Source organism: Mustela putorius, unplaced genomic scaffold (assembly GCF_011764305.1).
Source record: "Mustela putorius furo isolate JIRA1106 unplaced genomic scaffold, ASM1176430v1.1 tig00000081_pilon_pilon_pilon, whole genome shotgun sequence".
Classification (NCBI taxonomy): Eukaryota; Metazoa; Chordata; class Mammalia; order Carnivora; family Mustelidae; genus Mustela; species Mustela putorius.
Genome location: NW_025421272.1, coordinates 1,543,271 through 1,571,252, shown reverse-complemented (window position 1 = coordinate 1,571,252; position 27,982 = coordinate 1,543,271). Strand labels below are relative to the sequence as shown.

General features: G+C 40.6%; 1 protein-coding gene across 13 annotated transcripts in view; it reads right to left on the bottom strand.

The window, feature by feature from the left end:
- Positions 1–27,982, bottom strand: part of DEPDC5 (DEP domain containing 5, GATOR1 subcomplex subunit) — a 137,138-nt gene that overhangs the window by 78,649 nt on the left and 30,507 nt on the right. For all 13 annotated transcript variants that reach the window (XM_045067719.1, XM_045067779.1, XM_045067747.1 and 10 more), the window contains 8 exons: positions 27,324–27,385; positions 21,782–21,851; positions 21,415–21,487; positions 7,916–8,019; positions 7,556–7,630; positions 5,864–5,998; positions 4,965–5,026; positions 4,285–4,358 (listed from right to left, as the gene is read on the bottom strand). In XM_045067719.1, coding sequence (XP_044923654.1) covers positions 4,285–4,358; positions 4,965–5,026; positions 5,864–5,998; positions 7,556–7,630; positions 7,916–8,019; positions 21,415–21,487; positions 21,782–21,851; positions 27,324–27,385 — 655 coding nt within the window. The remainder of the gene's footprint in view (positions 1–4,284; positions 4,359–4,964; positions 5,027–5,863; positions 5,999–7,555; positions 7,631–7,915; positions 8,020–21,414; positions 21,488–21,781; positions 21,852–27,323; positions 27,386–27,982) is intronic.

Genomic DNA, 27,982 nt, shown 5'->3' with positions numbered 1-27,982 from the left:
TTCCTCCTCTCTCTCTGCCTGTCTCTCTGCCTCCTTGTGATCTCTGTCTGTCAAATAAATAAATAAAATCTTTTAAAAAAAAAGAATACTAACTACATTAAGACCTGGAGTCCAACCAGCTCCTGGCACTTGGCCACTCCAAGTGGTACCAAGGAAAGTACTATGTAGAGGATGTAGCTCTGTTTCCAGATATTAATTACAAATGATCTGAGGGAAGTCATGAATCACTAAATTCTACTCCTGAAACCAATATTATACTATATGTTAACTAACTCAAATTTAAATAAAAATTTGAAAAAATATAAATAAATATAAACAAAAAATATAAATATAAAAAATATATAAATAAAGATATATATAAATATAAAAATATAAAATATAAATAAAAATAAAATTTGAAAAATATAAATAAAATATAAATATAAATTTAAAAATTTGTGTGGCATAGTGATGTTAGCCAGAACAATGGGTTTCTACTAGATTTATCCACATGAAATTGCTGTGTTTAAAAGTCAAAACCAGGGCGCCTGGGTGGCTCAGTGGGTTAAGCCGCTGCCTTCGGCTCAGGTCATGATCTCAGGGTCCTGGGATCGAGTCCCACATCGGGCTCTCTGCTCAGCAGGGAGCCTGTTTCCTCCTCTCTCTCTCTGCCTGCCTCTCTGCCTACTTGTGATCTCTCTCTGTCAAATAAATAAATAAAATCTTAAAAAAAAAAAAAAAGTCAAAACCAGTCTCCTATCACAATTTCAAATGGTTTAAACCAATAGCTTCAGGTTCGCCATGAATTTGTTGTTCAACAAGCCACTTTACCTCTCTGGAACTCAGGTTCCTCACCTATACAGTGTGACTGGAGGTCTCTATGATCTCCAAAACAGTCTCTGGGGATAGTCGGTGATATCCCCCACCTTCGTAACTCATATATCTGCTATTAATTTACTTTCTGGATCTTTTTGGAGAGTGATAATTTTTCACTGAAGACAATTTGTTTATGCTTCAGGTAAGCTCTCTGGCCTTGTGGGATGCTTTTGAAGAGGCTGCGGACAGAATGAGAACAATGGCCCCTGTGAGCAGCCATGTAGCCCAGGCAGCCAGCCCTCCTGTCCCTGGATGGCTCAAGCAAATAAGGCTCACAATGAGAAGTGAAAAGCAGGCCTCAGGCCATCCCAGCTCTCAAATTCTGAAGCCCCACCTGGATCTATCATCCATCTTAAATGGCATCAGAGAGCCAATTTGGCATGAAAAATAAAGTGATACATCAGGAAACCTTCAAGTTATTATTAATTAAAATTTGAGGAAATTACAGTGCTTAAATTCTTATATAATTTTTTGTGTGCTACAGCTACTCTGTCCTTTAGTTATTTCCTAAACTAAACATAAAACCATGAAATATGGTGTATAATTAAACAGTAGCTATTTTCTTATGGGCAAAAGAATCTGAATGTCTCTTTAAAGATTACAAAGCCAAAACTAATTAAAGGGCTGACAAAAAAGAAGATACATTGCTCCCTGAAATAAGTGAAAAATCTAAAAAGTTCAAAATACTATTTTACTTGGACCAAGTTTTTAAAACGACAGTAACATAAATACAAGATGAGAAAGATTCTGAAGGCAACCTCTTGGAAAGCAGGCACTTTTTCTTAAAGTGACTTCATCAAGCAATGCAATGACAACATACAAAACTGAACATCACTGAACAGTTACACACACATGTACATAACGGAATCACATGGATGACCAGCCAGAGAGTCCCTCACTGCGCTGAGAAGGGAGAGGCACACTCAGAACAGGATAATTACTGGGTGACCAGACCATCCTTACACGGATGGCCAAACCACTATTCCTTCTTGGTTCTTCACCTATGAATGATTACAGCTGACTGGGAGCAACCACCATACAAGGGCAATCTGGCCCATAGCAAAGGTAGAGAAAAAACCAGAAGGCCAAAATCAGCATTTGTGATCAATTTTCAAGCTGGTCTCCAGCAAAGACTTCTAACTAAACAGAAGACAAAATTACAGGTTCTGTTTAGCTTGGGGAACAGCTGAGCAGTCTTCTGCCCTTCACAGAATGCCGCCTTAAAACAGACAACCCAGGGAAGGGCAGAATGCTCCAGAAGCACTCAAGAGAAGGTGGCTTTTGGCTCTCCAGGACAGCACAGGAAAAACTCGCAGGAGAGAGTTGCTGAGGTCAGGTTTTAGAGGATAAATAGGCATTTGTGAGGAAGAGGGCAGGTGGAGAGGCCCTCCAGGTAGAAAGACTCAGAAGAGGGGCAAGTGTGCATCTGCTATGCAGAATAAAAGAGGTCAAAGGGGGGAAAGGAGGCCTCAGATGTCAAACACTTCAGTCTTCATCAAGCAGGTATGAGTAATCAGAGAAGAAAAGCAACGGGATTTACTTTTCATGAAATGACTCTGGTAACCAAGTAGAATGGTAGTTGACAGATGCTGGCCCGCAGAACCCCAGGGTTCCTTGGTGTGACATATGGGCCTACTACATCAGGAAAAGTGAACTTTTCCTCATACAAAAGTGAAAAGAGTACTTTCTCACTACTGTATACTTGGTTGCAAGTAAGACTTATACTTAAAAAAAAAGGTGGGGAGGCTGTTGCTTAAGAAAAAAATCGGAAAGAAGAAACCACTGGCCTAAAGAACTGATTCTCGAAGTGGGGAATGGGGAATGAGTGGGATTCTGCCACTCGGGAGGCATGTGGTACTGTAGGAGACACTGGATTTTTTTAAATTTTTAAAATTTTTTTTTTAATTTAAATGATTTCCCTTTCCAGTTTCCAATGGTTTCGACTGCACTTTCCATAAACCTGCAGGCATTTTTTTTAAAAATCATAAAACACTAAAAAGAATAATAGCTCAAGTCTTTTCACTTTTGGCAGGTCTGCAGATATCTAGTTCTCATAGTTAGTTTCCAGGAGGTTATGAGCTCTACTGGCAGATTTCAAAGGAACAGTTAACTCGCTCCAGGTTTTTTTATAGGAAAATTCACTTAGCCACAGTTCTCATAGACATTTTGGTTATCACGCTGGGGGTAGGTGTTGTTGGCATCTGGTGGGTAGAGATCAGGGATGCTGCTCAACTTCCTACAAGGCATGGGGCAGCCCCCCAACAACAAAGATGATCTGGCCCAAAATGTCAGTAGTGCTGAGGTTGAAAAACCCTGATCTAAAGGATGGACTGAAGGAGAGAGATCAGAAATAGACACACTAATAAGCCTACTGCAGAGCGCCTAGGTGGCTCAGTGGTTAAGCCGCTGCCTTTGGCTCGGGTCATGATCTCAGGGTCCTGGGATCGAGACCCACATCGGGCTCTCTGCTCAGCAGAGAGCCTGCTTCTCTGCTCTCTTTCTGCCTGCCTCTCTGCTACTTGTGATCTCTCTCTATCAAATAAATAAACAAAATCTTAAAAAAAAAAAAAAAAAAAAACTACTGCAGCAGTTATCCGGGGCACTTGGGGGGCTCAGTTGGTTGAGCAACTGCCTTGGGCTCAGATCATGATCCCAGGACCCCACAGAAGACTTTCCGCTCAGCGAGCAACCTGCTTCTCCCTCTCCCGCTCCCCCTGCTTATGCTATCAAGTAAATAAAATCTTAAAAATAAAATTAAAAAATATTGCAGATATTCAAAAACATGAGGATGGGAGAAGGCAGTAGCACTGAGAGAGGCATGAGAGATAACCCCATTGAGTCTCAGTCAGCAGAAACACTGAGGCCTTGTCCCAATGTGAAGAAGAGGCTTGGGGATTTTTCTACAAACAGAGAAGGGCAGAATGTTCATCTGCTATAATCTGTGGGAGCTGGGAATTTTAGTAGCTAGGGCTAATAATAAAAATAAGTCCTTCAAATTTGCCTTTATTTTTTCACTCTAGACTGTTCTTATGTTACTGCCACCGCTTTGCATGTACAGAAACTCTAAGCAAACACTGGAACTTTGGTCTCTGCATTTTCTGGACAAAAGTTTCTATGGTAAGAACTTTACAGATTGGCGGGGGAAGGGGGGATGCCTGGGTGGCTCAGTTGTTAGGCAGCTGCCCTCGGCTCAGGTCATGATTCTGGGGTTCTGAGATTGAGCCCCGCATCCAGCTCCCTGCTCAAAGGGAGATCTGTTTCTCCCTCTCCCACTCCCCCTGCTATGTTCCCTCTCTCGCTGTGTCTCTGTCAAATAAACAAATAAAATCTTTAAAAAAAAAAAAAAAGAACTTTATAGATGGGAAGAGAAAATGGCAAGGAAGTTACTCAAAACCCACATCATCTACTACGAATCAAGGTCACACCTACCTGTGGTTTATCCAGTGAGGAATATTATAGTCATCACCCAGACAAGAATCACGAGGCGCACTTCGATTATGTAGCTAGAAGAAAAAAGCCAGGTCACAGATCAGCTAGAAAACAAGGAGGCTATGGAACTGCTCTAACTTTTCTTTTCTTTTTTTTTAAGTTTTTTTTTTTCCATTTTATTTTATTTTATTTCTTTTCAGTGTTCCAGCATTCACTGTTTATGCACCACAGCCAATGCTCCATGCAATACGTGCCCTCCTTAACACACACCACCAGGCTCACCCAACCCCCCACGCCTCTCCCCTCCAAAACCCTCAGTTTGTTTCTCAGAGTCCACTGTATCTCATGGTTCATTTCCCCCTCCAATTTCCCCCAACTCACTTCAACTTTTCTGTTCTGAAGTATTCATTCTTTTATTGTTTTCAAGATTTTATTTATTTGACAGAGTGAGACACAGTGAGAGAGGGAACACGAGCAGGTAGAATAGGAGAGGGAGAAGCAGACTTCCCACCAAGCAGGGAGCCAGATGTGGGGCTTGATCCCAGGACCCTGGGATCATGACCTGAACCAAAGGCAAATGCTTAACAACTGAGCCACCCAGACGCCCTTATTCAGCAGTATTCTCAAGACCACCCTAGTACTAGGAAATTGGTTTAGGAAGCACTCCAAAATCGAATTACCTTGAACAACGGGACAGCATGTAATGGTTGCTCCCCCATGCATACCAAGTCCACACCAATTCCTAAAAAGACAGAAGACGAAAAGAGATTGGGGTGGAGGTGGGAAAAGTAGAGATAAGTGTCCTAATCTATTAACAATACTATTTAAGCGGGTCAGGGTATGAGGCAAAGCTGACTTCCCATCCTATGATTTATAACCTTATTTGCCTACAGAGCAGAGAAATAAATAGATGCGTTTTTGTCTCTTTCCTCTTTACCAGGTCCCATCACAGCCTGCAATTATTAAATCCTTGACAATTAGCCTTTGACCGCTTTGTAAATCATGATTGGTCAAAAAGACAACCCAGGCCCCATTACTCAAGTTTCAAGGCCAGAAAGGAACAGGAACTTTGTTATTTCAGTAAAAAAGCAAAACAATCCATATCATTTAATGGAGCTTCTTCACTGGCAATCAGGATCTACATTCCACCTCCATCTTGTTGTTGAAGCACAAATTTAATGAGACCAGGGTTACAAGCTGGGGTAGCAGGGCACATCATGGAGGGAGGACAGGGTCAGAGGATCTGATGGTCCTCCCCAAGGCAGACTGATGGCACACCAGTTCCTTGAAACGATCCCCCCAAAAAGAGTTCTCCAGTGTCATTTATATTTGCAAAACCCTGAGTACCATTAGAGATAGACAAGATACACTAACATATTAAAACCTGCAATTAGGGAATCTGCCTAAACTGTGTATGACCCAGCACTTCCCAAACCAACTTGACCACGGAACTTTTTTTGTCCCCTAACACTGTTCACATCTCCAGGATCTCTGACACACAGAACCAGGGAAAGCTCAGAGTTCTACGGGTAAGTGAGGCTATAAACACTCAGAGACAGCACAAACCAAGGAACATTACCATTATCTATCATCCGCTGCTTGGTCAAGATCATGAGTAGACGGTCCACTTCAAACACACCCACCCCAGGCGTGATCACCACAGACATTTGCCCAGTTCGGTCAAAGTTGCGGTTGATGTAGTGCTTGTCAAACACTTGAAAGAAAGCAAAAGTTCTCAAATGAAGAGGTTACAGCTTCTCAGAAACCAGCCACTGGTGAGCCTCTCTGTGCCCTCAGGGTATTTTGTCCATGTTTCTTTGCAGCGACATTCTCACCTGAATTCTAGTTAGTCGTGTGCACATCTGCCTCTCCCCATCTACGTTAAGAACTATTTGAACACAAGACTATGTCACATTTGCCTTTGCTAACACTCCATCACTGATGCCTAATACTTGCCTTTTGCAGCATTAAATGCTCAAATTTTATGTCATTAATTTAAACAATCCATAAATGAGTCTGTATTGAAATTCATAAAAATCAAATATTAATCTAAGACAATATTTAAAAGAGTGGACTTTGTGTATCTGGCAAGTTAATTTTTCTTTCTGTCCTATACAATCCTGACTTTAGAAAACCAAAGATGTTCCAATATGACTAAAAGACTGACTAACACAAGACCCTGTGCTTTAGAATCCCCAGCACACCTGGGTGTAGACCCATGGGCAGGTTATATGCAGTGAAGTGACCACACATCATCACTTCCACCACTAGCCAGTGTCAACGGATGCCTAACCAGAGCTGGGCCGATGAGATTGTGCTGGGAACATGGAATTCTGGACAGAGAGGAGAGAGCTGACCGCAGAGCTGGGAGCTGACCACTGTTCTAGGAATACCTGCTCTTGCAGTTCCTAGAGCCACCTTGGTCCCCACCTTCTTCTGCATGATGTTCAAGCCTTCCCTGGTGGCCTCACCAGGTTTCTATATCCTGAGAGTAAATTTCCCTTTTTCTGTAAACCAATTAAGTAGGTTTCAGTTATTTGGAAACAAAGCGTATCACCTCACACATATATGCTGGAACAAACCTTTGGAAGAAATCACACCACACTGTTAACAAGGTTCCCTCTTAGAAGGGAACTGACAGTAGAGGGAGGGGAGAGATCTTCCTTTTTACTTGATATACCTCTGATTATTTGAATTCTAGAAACATGAGTTCCTTTTGTAATTTAAAAAAAAATCTTTTTTTAATTCCCTAGAAGCAATTGAGGGATAAGGTAGAAAATATCAAGAACAAAGTTTTAGTAAAGCAGCCCAAGGAAGATTCCTTCCAGCTCTTTACTCTCAGGTTACCATGAGAAGCAGATGAGAACAGCAGAACCAAAAGCTTAATGTTGGCCATTAAAACCATCCAATCAGAAGTTATTGCTTTCAATTAATCTTTGAGGTAGGTGGGTGGGGAGATTATCAACTGGATCTAGGTCTTTGGATGATAGTAAAAAGAAGTTCATAGCCTGGGTGCCTGGGTGGCTCAGTGGGTTAAAGCCTCTGCCTTTGGCTCAGATCATGATCTCAGGGTCCTGGGATCGAGCCCAACATTGGACTCTCTGCTCAGTGGGGAGCCTGCTTCCTCCTCTCTCTCTCTGCCTGCCTCTCTGCCTACTTGTGATTTCTGTCAAGTAAGTAAATGAAATTAAAAAAAAAAAAAAAAAAGAAGAAGTTCATATCCATGTGGTAAACAAGATGCCAGCTCACCATGGCTAGTGTCCTTACTCACCATTGAATGACAGATTGATGGCCTCTAGGTAGTTTCCTTGTGCTGAGGTAGAATTGTCTCCTTGAGGAAAACCCTCTGAAGCAAAAAAACACAAGAAGGAAAAGTATCTCATGAAAGATGAACTCTAAAAGAACAAGCAGAAAGTAGTTGGACAGGGCCGCCCAACCCTGTAGTAGGAACATTACTGAACTTACTGCATACCTAATGAACAAGTGGACGCAACTAGAAATAGAAACCCGACCAGAAGCAGAAACTATGCCCAGCACTGGGAAGGAAGCAAGCATGAACCTCTTCACCTCCCCTCCTTCATCTCTCCATCCTCCTTTCCCTGCCGCACCTCCTATCATATGTATGCAGTACCTGCCTGTTCCAGTCGCACCAACACTGGATACTGGATGAAGAGTTTTTTAATGGTCACAAGGAGTGAAGTCCACTCTTCTCTCCTTTCATTCTGCACCACCACTCTGAAAGGAATATTGTCATAAATACTGAAGAGCTTATTATTTACATCAGGTCCTTCACAGGGTTTTGAAGGAAAGGAGAAGATGGGATTCCCAAGGTTAGGGTAATTTACCATATAATAACAAGTATTAAAGTCAAATGCACATAACAAACATTAACAAAGGAATGTAATCACATAAACAGTCACACAGATTGAAAACAAAAATAAAATATTTTGGAGTGCCTGGGTGGCTCAGTGGATTGAGCCGCTGCCTTCAGCTCAGGTCATGATCTCAGGGTTCTGGGATAGAGTCCCACATCGGGCTCTCTGCTCAGCGGGGAGCCTGCTTCCCCCTTTCTCTCTGCCTGACTCTCTGCCTGCTTGTGATCTCTCTCTCTGTCAAATAAATAAATAAAATCTTTAAAAAATATATATTTTAAAACTGCCTTGAGATTGTATTAATACCTAGCATTGAGTAGGAATATGAAATTTTCACATAATGAATTACAATTAGGGAATATATAAAAACCCTAAATGAAAATATCTGGGGGCGCCTGGGTGGCTAAGTGGGTTAAAGCCTCTGCCTTCGGCTCAGGTCGTGGTCCCAGGGTCCTGGGATGGAGGCCCACATCGGGCTCTCTGCTCGGCGGGGGACCTGCTTCCTCCTCTCTCTCTCTCTGCCTACCTGTGATCTCTGTCTGTCAAACAAATAAATAAAAATATCTTAAAAAAAAAAAAGAAAAGAACTGTATGTATGTTTTACATATATATCCAATAAACATGTCTAGGTCAGGAAACTAGATTAATAGAAAGGGATGGGTTGGGGCGAGCCTCACTGGCTCACCCAGTGGAGCATGAGACTCTTGATCTAGGGTTGTGAGTTTGAGCCTCATGTTGGGCATAGAGATTACTTAAAAATAAAATCTTTTAAAACAAGTAAGAATGGACACCTGGGCAGCTCAGTCGGTTAAGCGTCTGTCTGCAGCTCAGGTCATGATCCTGGAGTCCCAAGATCGAGCACCACATCAGGCTCCCTACTTGGCAGGGAGCCTATGCCCCTCACCTGCTCATGCTTTCCTGCTCTCTCTCTCTCAAATAAATAAATAAAATCTAAATAAATAAATAATACAAATGGGGCACCTAGCTGGCTCAGTAAGTAGAGCTTGCAACTCTTGACCTCAGGTTTGTAAGCTGGAGCTCTACGTTGGGCATGGAGATTACTTAAAAATAAAATCTTTTTTTTTTTATTGTATTTATTTATTTGAGAGACAAAGAGAGGTGCCGAGCAGCTGAGCAGGAATCCCAATTCAAGGCTTGATCCCAGGAACCTGAGATCATGACCTGACCCGAAGGCAGATACTTAACCAACTAAGCCACCCAGGTGTTCCTTAAAAATAAAGTATTTAAAAAAAAAAAAAAAGGGTTCCAGGGTGGCCCAGTGGGTTAAAGCCTCTGCCTTTGGCTCAGGTCATGATCTCAGGGTCCTGGGATCAAGCCCTGCATAGGGCTCTCTGCTCAGCGGGGAGCCTGCTTCCTCTCTGCCTACTTGTGATCTCTGTCTGTCAAATAAATAAATAAACAAAATATTAAAAAAAAAAAAAAGGAAAGAAAGAAGTGATAGGTGGCAATCTATTTACTATAGACCTTCTGAACCATGTGAATGTACCACAAGAAGTAAAATTTAAATTTAAATGAAAATACATACATTTGTATTAAATTAGCAATTTTATTTTTTTTTAAAGATTTAATTTATCTATTTATTTGACAGAGGGATAGAGTCAGAGAATACAAGCAGGGGGAGTGGCAGGGGAGGAGAAGCAGGCTCCCAGCTGAGCAGGGAGCCTGATGCAGAGCTCCATCCCAGGACCCTGGGATCATGACCTGAGCAGTAGCTTAACTGACTGAGCCACCCAGGTGCCCCTAACCTAGCAATTTTAATGCTAGGAACTTATCCTAAAGAAACACACAGCAGTGGGTGCCCGGGTGGCTCAGCTGGTTAAGCATCTGCCTTCAGCTCAGGTCATGATCCTGGGTCCTGGGATGGAGCCCTGAATTGGGCTCCCCGCTCAGTGGGTAGCCTGCTTCTTTCTCCCTCTCCCCTGCCTCTGCACATGTTCTCTCTTGATATCTCTCTCAAATAAATAAATAAAATCTTTTAAAAAAGAGAGGAGGAGAGAAGGAAAGAGAGGAGAGAAAGGAAAGGATAGAGGGAGGGAGGAAAATGGGAGGGAGGGAGAGCAAGAAGGAAGGAAGGAAGGCAGACAAAGGGAGTATCCGGGTAGCAGAGTCAGTTAGTGTCTGACTCTTGGTTTTGGATCAGGTCATGATCTCAAGTTGGGCTCTACACTCAGTGCTGAGTCCATTTAAGACTCTCTCTCCCTTGGCACCTGGGTGGCTCAGTTGGTTAAGCAACTGCCTTAGGCTCAGGTCATCATCCTGGAGTCCTGGGATCAAGTCTCACATCGGGATCCCTGCTCGGAGGGGAGTCTGCTTCTCCCTCTGACCTCTCCCCTCTCATGCTCTCTCTCAAATAAATAAATAAAATCTTTAAAAAACAAAACAAAACTCTCTCTCTCTCATCCTATGCCCCTATCTCCCCAGCTCTTACCCTCTAAGATAAATAAATCTTTAAAAAAAAAAAAAGAAAGAAAGAAAGAAAGAAAAGAAACACACAGGACCCAGAATAGCCAACCCAATATTGAAAGAGAACAAAGTTGGACACCTTTGAAGCTTCAAGAAGCTACAGTAATCAACACAGTGTGGCACTGGTGAAATAGTAGACAAACAGATTAATGGAACAGAATTGAGGACCTAGAAATAGAATCCCCAAAATATATCAATAGATCTTTGACAAAGAAGCAAAGATAACACAATGGAACAAAGATATTCTTTTCAACAAATGGTGCTGGAACAACTGGACATACACATGCAAAAAAAAGAGAAAGAAAGCAAGCAAGCAAGCCAGACACAGACGTTACACTCTTCATAAAAATTAACTAAAATATATGCTTTGATCCTGGGTTTTGGCAGAAAACTTTTTAAAAACCAACTCAAAGTAGATTGTGGACCTAAATATAAAATGTAGAACTATATTGGACACCTGGGTGGCCCAATTGGTTGGGCATCTGCCTTCGGCTCAGGTCATGGTCCCAGGGTCCTGGGATTGAGTCCCACATTGGGCTCCCTGCTCCACAGGAAGTCTGCTTCTCCCTCTGCCCCTCCTCTTACTCATCAATCTCTCTCTATCTCAAATAATAAATAAATAAAATCTTTAAAAAAAAATAAAACTATAAAACTCCCAAAAGATAATATACCACAAAACCTAGATAACCCTGGGTAGGATGATGACTTTTTAGATTCAACACCAAAGCCACAATCCATGAAACAAAAAGACTAATAAGCTAGATCTTATTAAAATACAAAAACTTCTGCTCTGAGACAATGTTAAAAGAATGAGAAGACATGCCACAGACTAGAAGAAAATGCTGGCAAAAAACACATTTGATAAAGGACTATCATCCAAAATACACAAAAAACTCTTAAAACTCAACAGTAAGGGGCGCCTGGGTGGCTCAGTGGGTTAAAGCCTTTGCCTTTGGCTCAGGTCATGATTCCAGGGACCTGGGATCTAGGTCCGCATTGGGCTCTCTGCTCAGCAGGGAGCCTGCTTCCTCCTCTCTCTCTGCCCGCCTCTCTGCCTACTTGTGATCGCTGTCAGATAAATTTTAAAAATCTTAAAAAAAAAAAAAAAAACTCAACAATAAGAAACAAACAACCCAATTCAAAATAGGCAGACACCTAAAAAGACACCTCAGATGATACACACATGGCAAATAAGTATATGAAAAGATGATCCACATCATGTCATATGGGGAAATGCAAATTAAAACAACAATAAGGGACCACTATATACTTATCAGAATGGCTGAAATCCAGGACACTGACAACACCAAATGTTAGTAAGGATGTGGAGCAACAGAAACTGTCATTCTTTGCTGGTGGGAATGCAAAATAATGCAGCCACTTTGGAAGACAGTTTGGTGGTTTCTTAAACATACTCTCATCATATGATCTAGCAGTCAAACTCCTTCATATTTGCCTAAAGGAGATGAAAACTTGGGTCCACACAAAAACCTACACACAGATGTTTATAGAAGCCTAATTTATAACTGCCAAAGCTTGAAAGCAACCAAGATGTCCTTCAGTAGATGAATGGATAAATAAATTGTGGTATATCCAGAAAATGGAATACTACTGAGTGCTAAAAAGAAATGAGCCATGACAAGACTTGAAGGAAACTTAAGTGCATATTACTAAGTGAAAGAAGCCAATCTGAAAAGCTTATATACTGTATGATTCCAACTACATGACTTTCTGGAGAAGGCAAAACTGTACAGACTCTAAATAGATCAGTGGTTGCCAAGGATTAGGGCTTTGGAGGAAGGGATGAATAGTGATACACTGAGGATTTTTAGGGCAGTAAAAATACTCTGCAAGATACTATAATGATGGAGATATATCATTAAATATTTGTCAAAGCCTACAGAGAGTACAATACCAAGAGTGAGTCCTAAGGTAAACTATGGATTTTCAGTGATTATGGTGTATCTGTGTAGGTTCATTAGTTCTAACGATGGCATCACTCTGGTAAAGGATGTTGATAATATGAGAATGGCATTATGTAGATGTGGGTAGAGAAAGTTTTGGGAAATCCCTGTACCTTCTCTCAATTTTGCTGGGAACCCAAAATTGCTCTAAAAAAATTAGAAGTCTTAATTTAAAAAAAAAAAAAGGCGGGGAGTCTGGGTGGCTCAGTGGATTAAGCCTCTGGCTTCAGCTCGGGTCGTGATCCCATGGTCCTGGGATCAAGCCCCACATCAGGCTCTCTGCTCAGCAGGGAGCCTGCTTCTCCCTCTCTCTCTGCCTGCCTCTCTGCCTTCTTCTGCCTACTTGTAATTTCTCTGTCAAATAAATAAATAAATAATCTTTAAAATAGGGGCACCTGGATGGCTCAGTGGGTTAAAGCCTCTGCCTTCGGCTCAGGCCATGATCCCAGGGTCCTGGGATCAAGCCCCTCATTGGGATCTCTGCTCAACAGGGAGCCTGCCTCCCCCCCGCTCTCTGCTTGCCTCTCTGCCTACTTGTGATCTCTGTCTATCAAATAAATAAATAAAATCTTTTTTAAAAATCTTAAAAAAAAAAGCAAGAAACATTCAGTAATGCATAACTATATACCTGTATATCACAGTGGACATTGATTAATTTAAAAATTAGAAAAAGATTGGGGTGCCTGGGTGGTGCAGTTGATTGGGCATCCAACTCTTGGTTTTGGCTCACGTCATGATCTCAGGGTTGTGAGACTGAGCCCCGTGTTGGGCCCTGCACTCAGCATCGTCTACTTGAGATTCCCTCTCCCTCTGCCCCTCCTGCTCATTCTCTCTTTCAAGGAAATAAATAAATCTTTTTAAAAATGAGAGGGGTGCCTGGGTGGCTTAGTCAGTTAAGCAGCTACCTTCGGCTCAGGTCATGATTCCAGGGTCCTGGGACAGAGCCCCAAGTCAGGCTCCCTGCTCAGCGGAGAGCCTGCTTCTCCCTCTCCCTCTGCCTGCCACTCTGCCTACTTGTGCTCTCTCTCCCTCTGTCAAATAAAGAAATAAAATCTTTAATAAATAAATAAAAATTAGAAAAAGATTAAATATCTAACAATAAAGATATCGTATGATATGATAAAATTTCAGGCTACAATAGATATATAACTATCAAAAATGAAATCCTCTTTGATAGCCATTTAATATGAGTAATGGAGGTTCACAATGCTATCTCACCCAAGTATATTTGATTTTATTAAAAACAAAGCAAGCCAGGGGCGCCTGGGTGGCTCAGTGGGTTAAGCCGCTGCCTTTGGCTCGGGTCATGATCTCAGGGTCCTGGGATCGAGTCCCGTATCGGGCTCTCTGCTCAGCAGGGAGCCTGCTTCCCTTCCTCTCTCTCTGCCTGCCTCTCTGTATACTTGTGATTTCTCTCTGTCAAATAAATAAATAAAACCTTTAAAAAAAAAAAAAAAAAAACAAAGCAAGCCAAAAAAATCATCCAATTTTAAAACAGGCTAAACAGGAGTACCTGGCTGGCTCAGTCAGTGGACCATGCAACTCTTGATCTCAGGATTATAGGTTTAAGTCCCACACTCAGTGTAGACATTACTTAAAAAATAAACTAAAATATTTAAAAAATAAAATAAAATGGGCCAAAGAGAAAAAGATCTAGAGAAACATACCACAGTATTAAAAGTACTTCCCTCTGGATTACAAAGTCAAACCAGGGATAAGACAAAAAACAAAAAAGATGAAAAAATTAGCTAAGAAGATGAATATACAATTTGCAAAAGAGAAATACAAAGGCCAATCAGCATGAGAAAATATTTACTCTTGGTATTAAAAGAAATGATTATTAAGACTTAGTGAGGTAACTGTTCTTCCACTCTAACTGTGAAGAAAGAAAATAGTATTCAGTGTTGGAAAGGACAGAGAAATAACATAACTACTGGGAAAACAGATTTTTTTTTTAACTTCCGTGGTTTTGCAGGGCAATTTGGCAACACCAATAAAAAGCCTTAACAGAAACAGAATATCTTTGACCCAATAACTCGGTTTCTGGGAACTTATCCTGTTTATGCTTAAGGTTATAACTAAGCTAATGCTTACACACTGTAAGACCATTTACTGGTAGAACTTCTGACAGTAGTGGAAAGTTGAAAATTACTTGTGTTCAATAAATGCTAGCAATCAAATGAAATGTCTACAGAGCAATAAAAATGATGCTGTGGAAACAGTATTTGACATGGAATGGCATTTGTGATGAAGTTAGTGGAAAATGCTGGTTTTGGGGTGCCTGGGTGGCTCAGTTGTTAAGCATCTGCCTTCAGCTCAGGTCATGATCCTAGCATCCTGGGACTGAGCCCCACATCATGCTCCCTGCTCAGCAGGAAGCCTGCTTCTCCCTCTCCCACTCCTCCTGCTTGTGTTCCCTCTCTCGCGCTCTCTGTCTGTCAAATAAATAAAATCTTAAAAAGAAAATGCTCGTTTAAAACATCATGTGAAAAAAGCAGGGGAGTGGGGGGTGGGAGATTGGGGTACCAGGTGGTGGGTATTATAGAGAGCACGGATTGCATGGAGCACTGGGTGTGGTGAAAAAATAATGAATACTGTTTTTCTGAAAATAAATAAATTAATTAAAAAAAAAAAAAGGCAGGGGAGTCTGTGACCACATCTCTGTGAAAACTACTCTGTCTCTATAAACAAAGAACAGGGTTTGATACACCCAAGTGATGATGACTGCACCTGGGAAGTGGAATTGAGGGTGTCCTATATTGTATTACCCTGTACCTAACTATATTTCATGATTTTCCTAAAAATAAATCTGTATTGTTTTTATAGTAAGAAAAATATAAACAAAGCTTCTTTTAATTTAAAAAATGTTGGGGCTGGGGCACCTGGGTGGCTCAGTGGGTTAAGCCTCTGCCTTCAGCTCAGGGCATGGTCCCAGGGTCCTGGGATGGAGCCCCATAAGGGGCTCTCTGCTCAGCATGGAGCCTGCTTCCTCCTCTCTCTCTCTCTGCCTGCCTCTCTGCCTCCTTGTGATCTCTGTCAAATAAATAAATAAAACCTTAAAAAAAAATGTTGGGGCTGATTTTTTAATAATGTGAGGAAATTTTAATATATTAATGATATATTATCTTAATGATATATTTATGATGATGTATAATGATATATTAATGATATATTTACGTATGTAAATCTATACTTGTAACTCATTCATGCTTTCTACAATCTTTTAATATGTCCATAATTATCCTCAAGTGAATTCATACTCATTCATATTCATTATGTAGAAATAACTTCATATATTCTTAGGCCAAAAGAGGTTCTCAGGTTCCAGGAATCAGCTGGCTCAATTGGAAGAGCATAGAACTCTTGACGTCAGGGTCATGAGTTCAAACCCCATGTTACATGTAGAGATTACTGAAAAATAAAATCTTTTAAAAAAAAATCAAATAAAAAAGTTCTAGGATCCACTGAAGTGATATGATGAATTTAACAGCATGAAGATATAAATGGTGACATTGGGGGAAGAAATGGCCCATTATAATACAGGACCCAAAAGAAAATCGACAAATAATTTAAAGTATGATCAGTATGGGGTTGAAGAATACACTGGTCAATGGGGCGCCTGGGTGGCTCAGTGGGTTAAGCCGCTGCCTTCGGCTCAGGTCACGATCTCAGGGTCCTGGGATCGAGTCCCGCATAGGGCTCTCTGCTCAGCAGGGAGCCTGCTTCCCTTCCCTTCTCTCTGCCTGCCTCTCTGCCTACTTGTGATCTCTCTCTGTCAAATAAATAAATAAAATCTTTAAAAAAAAAAAAAGAATACACTGGTCAAAAGCACAGACTCGGGGTGCCTGGGTGGCTCAGTGGGTTAAGCCTCTGCCTTCAGCTCAGGTCATGATCCCAGGGGCCTGGGATCGAGTCCCGCATGGGGCTCTCTGCTCGGCAGGGAGCCTGCTTCTCCTCATCTCTCTCTCTGTCTGTCTCTCTGCCTATTTGTGATCTCTCTCTGTCAAATAAATAAATAAAATCTTTAAAAAAAAAAAACAAAAGCACAGACTCTGAACCACACTGCCTGCATCAAGTGCATACTCCATCACTTAATCTTCCATGGACTTTGGATATGTTACTTAAACTCTGTGTCCAAGTTTCTGCATCTGTAAAATGGGATAACAGCAACCATCACAAGGAATGCTATGATATTTAAATGAAATCAAGATAACTAAAGTGCTTAGCAAGTGTCCTATATATAGTAAGTCCAAAATACAAATGATAACTATTATCATCTTATTACCATCTCAATAAGAGAGTGGAGCCACTCTTATATTCTATCTTGTGCTCCTCTATAGATTTTTCATAATTTCTACAATGAAGATGCATTATTTCTTAAATGACAGAAAAAGGTAATCTGGTAAGTGATAAAGGAAATAGAGTTGACTTTTGAACAACATGGAGGTTGGAGGCACTAACGCCCCTGCCCTGTGCAACTGAAAATGTGTGTATGTTTTGACTCTCCAAAAACTTAACTACTAATAGCTGACTGCTGACCAGAAGCCTCACTGATAACATAGTCCATTAATGTATTTTGTATGTTATAGATGTTATAGATATTTTATACTATAGTCTCACAATAAAATAAGCTGGACAAAATAAAGCGTTATTAAGAAACTCATAAACGGGGGCACCTAGGTGGCTCTGTCAGTTGAGCGTCTGACTCAATTTCAGCTCAGGTCATGATCTCAGGGTTGTGGGATAGAGCCCTGTGTCCTACTCTGTGCTCAGCAGAGAGAGAGATTCTCTCTCTCTGTCCCTTCCTCTGCCTTTCCCCCTGCTCACATGCATCAGTGCTCCCTCTCTCTCAAATAAATAAATCTTAAAAAGAAATCATAAGGAAAATACCTTTACATACTGTATTGTGTCTGTCGAAAAAATCCACATATATGACATATAGTTCAAACTCATGTGTTCAAGGGTCAACAGTACAGCAAAATGTTAATTATTAATTCCAGGTATATGAGTGTTCACTATACAATTCAATCAATTTGTCTCTCTATTTGAAAATTTTCACAGTAACATACTATAAAAACAAACAAAATTACCTAAGCTAATCTTAGAAAGAAATTACCTAAGCTGATCCTAGAAAGAAATCTGGATCAGGAAAAGCATCTCAAGAAGGAATATTAGGACAATTAGCACTGTTACAATGTCCTTGCTCTAAGGAGATAAATAATGAAGTATAAGATAATCATGTGTCTATTAAATGTTAATAATTGATAAATCTGGTGAAAAGTATACAGATATTCATTATATTCCTCCTTCCACTTTCTCATAACTTAAAATTTTTTGAGATAGAAATTTTAAAAGGTTGCCCAAAAAACTGCCTAGAGAGTGTCCGTAACTTCTGTCATTCTTTGGGGCTTATCCGCAACCACAGTTTAAAATATAACTATGTGTTCGGGCTCCCCCGCTTCCCTCTCTCTTTCTCTGCCTGCCTCTCTGTCTACTGTGATCTCTCTCTGTCAAATAAATAAATAAAATCTTTAAAAAAATAAAATAAAATATAACTATGTGTGTATATATATATACACACACATATACATACACATAGTAAGTCCAGAATACAAATGATAATATGTGTGTGTGTGTGTATATATATATATACACACATATACATTATAATATACACATACATATATACATATATATATACCTATATATACACACACACACAGTTGTAAAAGAATAAAAAATTTCTTCTTTAGGAATGTTACGACAAAGTTGAGAATGGGGCGGGAAGGGGGGAATACTCTACAAATTGGCATTTGGTGCTGGCTTGGGACTTAGGAAGGAACTAGCTACAAAGAAATGTTAAAGGTTCCAGGCTGGGGGTAAGGGAGAAGAATGGACATCTGAGACAAAAACTAAATCCACATAGTAAACTGTTTCTGCAAAAGAGAGAGACATTGATTTCCCAGTCTGAGATGGTAAGGGAAATGAGCAAAGGGTTCCTCCTCTCAGTTACAGAAGGAAATAAATAGTCTGAGGCAGCAAGAATGAACCAGTAACAGAGTCATGTGCTTGAGAGAAGCAGTCTCTATCGGCTTTAACAAGTGTAGTAAGGTGAGAAAACACGCTTCGTATCAAAAGAGTTCCTTTTTATTTAAACATAAATTTTTGGGAGGCGCCTGGGTGGCTCAGTCAGTTGAGCATCTGCCTTTGGCTCAGGTCATGATCCCAGAGTCCTGGGATTGCCCCGCATAGGGTTCTCTCTGCTTGGTGGGGAGCCTGCTTCTCCCTCTTCCCTCTGCCTGCTGCTCCTCCTGCTTCTGCTAGCTCTCTCTTTCTGTCAGATAAATAAATAAAGTCTTAAAAAAAAAATCTTGTTACCTCAGGCAAAAATAAAACAATCCATTTAAACTCTACAAAGTGAAAGGCTTTCTAAAGCCTCGAGATCTATTCTATCATCCACCTGAAGTGTCAACAGTCATGTGATAAACTTCTCCAAGGATCTGAGAATTTAAAAGATCAAAGCCAAGGCACCTGGGTGACTCAGTGGGTTAAAGCCTCTGCCTTCAGCTCAGCTCATGATCCCTGGGTCCTAGGATCAATCCCCACATCGGGCTCTCTGCTCAGCTCTCTCTGCCTGCTTCTCTGCCTACTTGTGATCTCTGTCTGTCAAATAAATAAATAAATATTTTTTAAAAATGAATAAATAAAAAATAAAAGATCAAAGCCCTTTAGCTCCAGCCCATTAAGCAATCCCCATCCGACTGTATCTGCTATGCTTCTACCATCTCACAAAGCGCCTCCTTATTCAGAGGCACTTCAGGACATCTGGACTGATCTGAATTCTGTGCTGATGGAATGAGAAGTACAGGGCATCAGCAAAGAGGGTAAGTCTTAACTAAAAAGGTCCAGTCAAGTCTTTCCAGAGGGCTTCTCAACCTCAGCACCATTGGTCTCGTGGGCTAAGTAACTTTGCTGTGCAGGCTGTCCTATGCACACTGTAGGACACTTAGTAGCATCCCTGGCCTCTCCAGGAGATATCAGTTGTATAACTTCCCCTTCTTACCTCCCGCACACTATTTTGACGATTTAAAAAAAAAAAAAAAATCTCTCAACAGTGCCAAATGTGCTGGGTAAGTAGAGGTGGCAAGGAAATTGCCCCAGTGGAGCCTCTGGTTTACAGAAAATAAACCTACACCACCATAAGGATGCACTTAGACCAATCCAGAAGGGGTCTTCTACAGCCTCCCTACTCAAAACGGGATACAAAAACCAACCTACGCAAGCAAAGGAGCTAGCTAGACTGAGCAGAATCTCAGACCCACCCCAGGACTCCTGAACTTAATGGAATTGGCATGATCCCCTGGAATGATTCACCTGCACATTGAAGTTGGGGAAGCACACAGTACAACTGAGATTCTTCAACACATCAAATGTTTGGGGGCAAAAAGGAAGGGTGAGGGACGCCTGGGTGGCTCAGTTGGTTAAGCAGCTGCCTTCAGCTCAGGTCATGATCCCAGCGCCCTGGGATCGAGTCCCACATCAGGCTCCTTGCTCAGCAGGGAGCCTGCTTCTCCCTCTGCCTCTGCTTGCCATTCTGTCTGCCTGTGCTTGCTCTCTCCCCCTCTCTCTCTCTGATAAATAAATAGAATCTTTAAAAAAAAAAAAAGGAAGGGTGAAACCGCTTTAGATTTAGACTTAACAAGCAAATCAAACATAAATTATTTCAGAGATAATTAATGACATCTGAATATATACTAGATATTAGATATTAGAATTAACTTTGTTCAACATAGGCATGACATTGTGGTTATATGTAAAAATGCCCTTATTTTTTAGATATACCAAAAAACAAAAATGTCACAACATCTGCAATTTATGCTAAAATAAAAGCTAGCCGAAAAAACAAGATGAAGCAAAATAAAGAAAGAAACAAATAAAACAGAGGAAGCAAATATGGCATAATAATAACTGTTCAATCTAGCTGTTGGGTATGTGAATTCATTACATTATTTATTCTTTTTTTCTGGGAGTTTGACAGTTTTCACAGTACAAAGTTTGTAAAGTCTAAATGCAGTGTGGTATCCTGGATTAGATCCTGGAACATAAAGTAGAAAAACTAATGAAATCTGAAAACCATCTGAAATTTAGTTAATAGTAATACACCAGGGCTAATCTTGCAGTTTTGACAAATGGACTTTGGTTATGAAATGTTAACAGGGGTATGTTAATGTTAATGTTAATGGGTAAAGGGTATATGGGAACTCTCTCTCTGGGCTATCTTTGTAACTTCTCTATAAACCCAGAATTATTCCAAAATGAAAAGGTTAACTTTTTTTTAAGTTAGGAAAGAAATAACCAAACAAACAAACAGAGCATAGAGGGCACCTGGGTGGCTTAGTCGGTTAAGCATCTGCCTTTGGCTCAGGGTCCCAGGATCAATCCCCACATCAGCCACCCTGCTCAGTGGGGAGCCTACTTTTACCTTTCCCTCTGCCCCCCCACCAATCCCCCCTCTCTTTTCTATCTCAATAAAATAAATAAAATCTTTTTTAAAAAAGGCACAGCAGGGACGCCTGGGTGGCGCAGTGGGTTAAGCAGCTGCCTTCAGCTCAGGTCATGATCCCAGCGTCCTGGGATCGAGTCCCGCATTGGGCTCCTTACTCGGCAGGGAGCCTGCTTCTCCCTCTGCCTCTGCCTGCCATTCTGTCTGCCTGTGCTCGCTCTCTCTCTCTCTCTCTGACAAATAAATAAATAAAATCTTTAAAATATCCTTTAAAAAAAAAAAGGCACAGCAAACCACTCAAACATACTTATAAAAGTCTTCATAGTACCGTCCCTTGTGATCCTGTCGAATTGAGGCTCGGTTTATTTCAGGAAATTCATCTGAAAAAGAGAAACAACACATATAAATCAAAGTGAAAAGAGAAATTCAGTTTCTCTGCTCCCTCTTCTGGGTTGAAAATTTGCATCACCAAAATAAATGAGTGAATAAAATTATATATCAAGTTGGCTAATCACAGCCTGCAGACCCTCGGCATCCACTAATAGACTCTAAGATTTTCTATTTTACCCTGGGCTCATAACAGAAAAAGTATGAAAGATGAGCATTGTGAAGGGAAAGATGTAAGGAATGGGTGGGAAGCTTAACAAAAAAAAAACTAGAGGAGAAAAACTTACCAAGAGATTTTGCATCATAGAAAGTTCTAGAAAATAGGACCACTGTAACTTCATGACTACAGTTTTTCTCCTAGAATGAGTAGAGAAAAAAAGGCTTACATTTATTTCGTTTACTTCACAATGAAGGAGCCTGCATGAACATAATAGTCTCAATTTTAGGAGGCTCAGTGATAGCACACTGTATTAGATGATATCACATAACTGAGGCTGCATAATGCAGTGAACACAGCACTGCTGGAGTGAGAAGATCTGCACTGAGTCCTGGCTCTGAAATTTACCACCACATGACCTTGGGCAAATTACCAATTGTCCCAGAAGTGCAAAAAGTGCTTAAAAACAGCAAATTGCCAATAAGTATGGGTCACTATCTCCCAGCTCTTGATTTGGCATGAACTAGATTAGCCCAGTGTCAAAGGATTATGGTATCTGTACCTGTTTCATGGTGTTTTTAAAATTTCTTCAGAAAAGTAGCTTAGGAAACAAGAATAAAACCCATGGTGGTAGATGTGAGAATCAAACACATCCCAACATCCTACCACTGCCATAAAGATGAGACTTGGGACTACTTGAGATGCAGGAGTCGAAGCCAAGGCAATGAAGTACCTTTGGATGGGGACGGGTTTTGGTGAGAATACATTTCCACAGAGTCTGGAGATCAATGTTCTGGAAATAGGCTGTTCACAGATGGCATGAAATTTGGCTTGCACCAGTGAACCAGCAAGCCCAGTTTTAGTTCCTCCCAATCTTCAAAGAGGAGAGCTTACAATGACCCATCTCTAACTGACCACACTCACTGACTACACAATTCACCATTTACCATGATCCACCTTATATACCCCCATGGATATACCTCAAGTGGACAGAAATTCCTAAATACAAGCCACAGTACCCAGAGCAGAGTGCTAGGAAAGAGCACATCTTCATTAGCCACCAACAAATTTATTGGATACCCAGTGCTCCAAACTCAACTCCTGATTTATCTGATTTTGGTAAGTGATATACAGAAAAAAATGCCTTACAGTGGGCTGGTGTGGCCATATGAGCCTCTCAACTCATGTGATGACGGGGATAATATATGACAGGCAACATGACCTGGGACTATAATAATACAGACAGGATAGCACAGAGGTTATGATCTCAGGCTACCTCTGGGTGAATGGAAGGCACCAATTAGAATCCTCATTCTGCTTTTACATGCTGTTGATCATGAGCAAATTACCCAGCCTCTTTGAGCTGTACTTTCCCTACCTGTAAAATAGTGGCAAGAGTTTAGTGAGATAATGTGGATAAAACACTTATCAAGATACCTGCTATGTCAAAATATTCAATAAATGTTAACTCAGACTACTACTATTACTCCCACCACTACTATATTTTGGGCTCTGAAATGAATTCATGAACTCTCATGCTCAATCCTTCTGTCCACAGTGCTAACTTTTAAGTTATTAGACAAGAGGAATAAACAACCTTCACTAAAATCATTAAATCAATACAGAGTGGTTATGTAAAGTTAATTCATTTTCAAGCTCCTGCTTTAAAACCAAGTTCTTGAGCACCTGGGTGGTTCAGGCATTAAGCATCTGCCTTCAGCTCAGGTTATGATCCCAGGCATTGGGATGGAGTCCCACACTGGACTCCTGGTCAAGGGGGAGTCTGCTTCTCTCGCTGCCTTTGCCGTTCCCCAGCTCGTGCTCTCTTTCTCTCTCACATTCTTTTTCACAAAGAAATAAAAGTCTTAAAAAAAAATAAAACCAAGGGGCGCCTGGGTGGCTCAGTGGGTTAAGCCTGTGCCTTTGGCCCAGGTCATGATCTCAGGGTCCTGGGATCAAGCCCCGCATCGGGTTCTCTGCTCAGTGGGGAGCCTGTTTCCCTCTCTCTCTCTGCCTGCCTCTCTGCCTACTCTGTCAAACAATAAAGAAATTTAAATCTTTAAATATTAAAAAAAAAAAAAAAAACCAAGTTCTTGAATTTAAAAAATGAACAAATTCATGGGGTGCCTGGTTGGCTCAGTCAGTTAACTGCTTAACTGACTGAGCCAACCAAGTGCTCCAAACTCAACTCCTGATTTAATGATATAGCTCAGGTCATGATGCCAGTCCTGGGATGGAGCCCTGCATCGGTCTCCCTGCTCGGCGGGGAGTCTGCTTCTCCCTCTGCCCCCCCTACTCTCTCTCTCTCCCTCTCTGCCAAATAAAAATAAATAAATAAATAAAATCTTTAAAAAAATAAACAAATCCTAAGAACAAAATCCTGTAAACTAATGACTGGGCCTATGCCAAATTCTGCCCCTATAGCTAATCACATATCCACTTACAGAATCTTGGGTTAGTCCACATCTAAGACACGACTGAGCCAGACCTGAAATGAAGGTTTTCACAGACCCAATAATGAAATGGCCATTATGAGGTCCAAGGTAACCATTATTCAGCCCACCCCAAGCTTTAGGCTCAGTACTCTGGCAGACACCAAGGCCTGATCATGGTTAAGCCACATGACTGCAGAAGCCTCCTGGCTGGTCTGCTTAATTTCAGTGTGTCCCTTCACCAAACTGCTCCTGGCCACTGGACTCTTCTTTCCTCAAATTCTCCCTGGCTTAGATCACAGTGATGTCTTGGTTGAGAACCTGTAATAGTTCCCATACTTCAAGTCCAAAACTACCTGGCTCAATGTGACCCTATCTTTCTAATCCACCTCATTACTTAATTATACCCCATATAAACCCTCTATGAAGTTGCCTAGACCACTCCCCACTCTCACACCTGTCTACATCCTTTTGCTCGAACTGTTCATCTGACACACCCTCTCCATCTTCCTTTCCAACATCCAAACCTTCCTCGGCCTTCCAGGCCCAAATTCAAAAGTAAATAAAGTTTCAACCCCTAAAACATACAGTTTGCTATTGCTTCAAATACACAGATGCAAGCTCCCAGCAGATCTGTAAGTTCTCTGGGGGCAAGCATTGTACTTCTACGTCTATACACTTCACAGCTGAAGGATATTGCTTCGGTGTTGCTGAGGAAGATGGGACTTAGATTCAGTTGAGACCAGGATCCTACTGAGACCATACTATGTATAGATGCTTTAAAACACCTTGTGAGAGGGCGCCTGGGTGGCTCAGTGGGTTAAGCCGCTGCCTTCAGCTCAGGTCATGATCTTGGGGTCCTGGGATCAAGTCCTGCATCGGGCTCTCTGCTCAGCAGGGAGCCTGCTTCCCTCTCTCTCTCTGCCTGCCTCTCTGTCTACTTGTGATCTCACTCTGTCAAATAAATTAAAAAAAAAAAAAAAAACACCTTGTGAGGCAGGAACTACTATCAACTCCATTTTGCAGAAAAGAGAATAGAGGCCCAGGAAACTAACTACTTCTCCAAGATAAAAAATAGAATCAAAGTAGAACCATAATTTTAAACCCAGTCAGACTTTAACCAAACTCCATGTTCTTTCCCACTACATAATATAACCTCAGACATAATAACATATAATAACATATAAATCATATATAACATTTATAACATATAAATTGTTCTCCTATTTAAGTCTTTGATCCACCTTGAGTTAATTTTTTTAAAGATGTATTTATTTATTTTAGAGAGAGAAAGAGAGCACTCGAGCGAGGGGAGGAAAGGGAGAGAGGCAGACTCCCTGCTGAACAGGGAGCCCGAAACAGGGCTTTGATCTTACAAGCCTGAGGTTATGACCTGAGCCAAAATCACGAGTCAGATGCTTAACCAACTGAGACACCCAGGAACCCTAATTTGAGTTAAGTTTTAAATATGGATGTGTAGTGAGAGTCTAAATTCATTCTTTTGCATATGGATATCTGGCTCAAAATCATTTGTTGTAGAGACTATTCTTTCCCTCATTGAATGGACTTCATATCTTTGTCTAAAATCAATTGATCATAAATGTATGGATTGATTTCTATACTCTCAATTCTATTCCATTGACTTATATCATTTATCTTTATGCCAGTACCATGCTGTTTTTACTACTTTAACTTTGTAGTAAGTTTTGAAATTAGGAAGTAAGAGTTTTCCAACTTTGTTGCTCTTCCTCAAGGTTGTTTTGACTATGCAGGATCCCTTGCAATTGCATATAAATTTTAGAATTAGCTTTTCTGTTTCTGCAAAGAAAAAGGCCACAGGGATTTTGATAGGGACTGAGCCATAGTTTGTTTGTTTAAGATTTTATTTATTTATTTGAGAGAGCAAGAGAGAGTGAGAGAGAGCATGAGAGGGAAGAAGGTCAGAGGGAGAAGAAGACTCCCCTTGGAGCTGGGAGCCTGATGTGGGACTCAATCCCAGGACTCTGGGATCATGACCTAAGCCAAAGGCAGTCGCCCAACCAACTGAGCCACCCAGGTGCCCTGAACTATAGTTTGCTTTGAGTAGTACTGCCACTTTAACACTTATTAAGTTTCCCAATCTATTCTCATGGGTTGTTTTTCATTTTTTAGATCCTTATTAATCTATCTCAGCTAATTTTGTAGATTTTAGTATACGAATCGTGTACCTCCTTGGCTAAATTACGCCAAAGTATTTGATTCTCTCTGATGCTCTTGTAAATGGAATTGTTTTTAATTTAATTCTCTTTTTAAAACTTAATTCTATGTTTTTATATTTCCTATTCAAACTATTCATTGCCTATGAAACACAAATGATGGTGTGTGTTAATTTTGTACCCTGAACTTTGCTGAATCCATTTACATTAGTTCTAATAGTTTTTTTTGTAGATTTTTTAGGATTTCCTACATATAAGAGTTCATCTGTGAATAGAGGTAGTTTTACTTCTTCTTTTCCAATAAGGGTGCATTCTACTTCATTTTCTTGCCTAATTGCTGCAGTTAGAACCTCTGGTACAACACTGAATACTAATGGTGAAGGCAGGCATCCTTACTGTGTTCCTAAATCTTTTTTTTTTTTTTAAGATTTTATTTATTATTTGAGAGAGAGAGAGAAAGTGAGAGACAGCATAAGAGGGGAGAAGGTCAGAAGGAGAAGCAGAATCCCCGTGGAGCTGGGAAGCCAATGCAGGACTCGATCCCAGAATCATGACCTGAGCCAAAGGCAGATGCCTAACCAACTGAGCCACCTAGGTACCCTAATATTCCTAAATCTTAAAGGGGAAAGTTTTTAGTCTTTCACCATTAAATCTGATGTCACCTATGGGTTTCTCACAAATACTTTATCATGTCGAGGTAGTTAAAGTAATGTAAATCTAGAGTTTTATTAATTTAGGCTTTAGCTATGATAACTTTAATTAAAGGTAGTTTGGGGTACCTAGGTGGCTCAGTGGGTTAAGCCTCTGCCTTTGGCTCAGGTCATGGTCTCAGGGTCCTCGGATCAAGCCCCACATCGTGCTCTCTGCAGGGAGCCTGCTTCCTCCTCTCTCAGCCTGCCTCTCTGCCTACTTGTAATCTCTGTCTGTCAAATAAATAAATAAAATTAAATTTAAAAATCCAAAGGTAGCTTAATAAAAATGGTGTATTTCTAAAATCTGCAATAGTAATGTTTATGCAATGAAATTTAGTGTGTAAGAAACATACCTTCCACTTGGTAAAGAGATCAGCAAGGAAACCATTCACAGCTTTCTCAAAATACAGATCCCCTGAAAAGCAACAATGAGAAGAGGGTGAAGATTATCTTTATTTCTTGTTTACAGTATCTGCTCTAAGTAAAGTAGCAGGAATGGGACCAAAGACAAGGTGGGTTCTGCTATATCTTAAAACAAGATTATAAAAGTCAGGTGTATAAAAGTAGCTTCAATCTAGACTTTCCACAGAGCCAAATTTAATATTTGCCTAACTTAGTAAGAAGCTGTAGCTCTAAGGTAAAAGCCAAGATTGAAAATGCTTTGATGACTGAAAAATGCAGTGTTACCTTCAGAATGAGAGGACCATCTTAATCTCCAAATGTGAGTATTCTCACAATGATGCTTAAAGTTGGTTAGATGACCCTGCGCATTCACTGAATTATCAGTTGCGGTTCCTACTGTTCTTGAGTGACTTTGATGACCCATAAAAGAGTTTAGTTTATAGACATGGATGGAACTAGAGAATATTATGTTATATGAAATAAGTCAATCAGAAAAAGACAATTATCATATGATCTCACTCATATGTGAAATTTAAGAAACAAAACAGAAGATCATGGGGAAGGGATGGAAAAATAAAACAAGACAAAACCAGAGAGGAAGACAAACCAT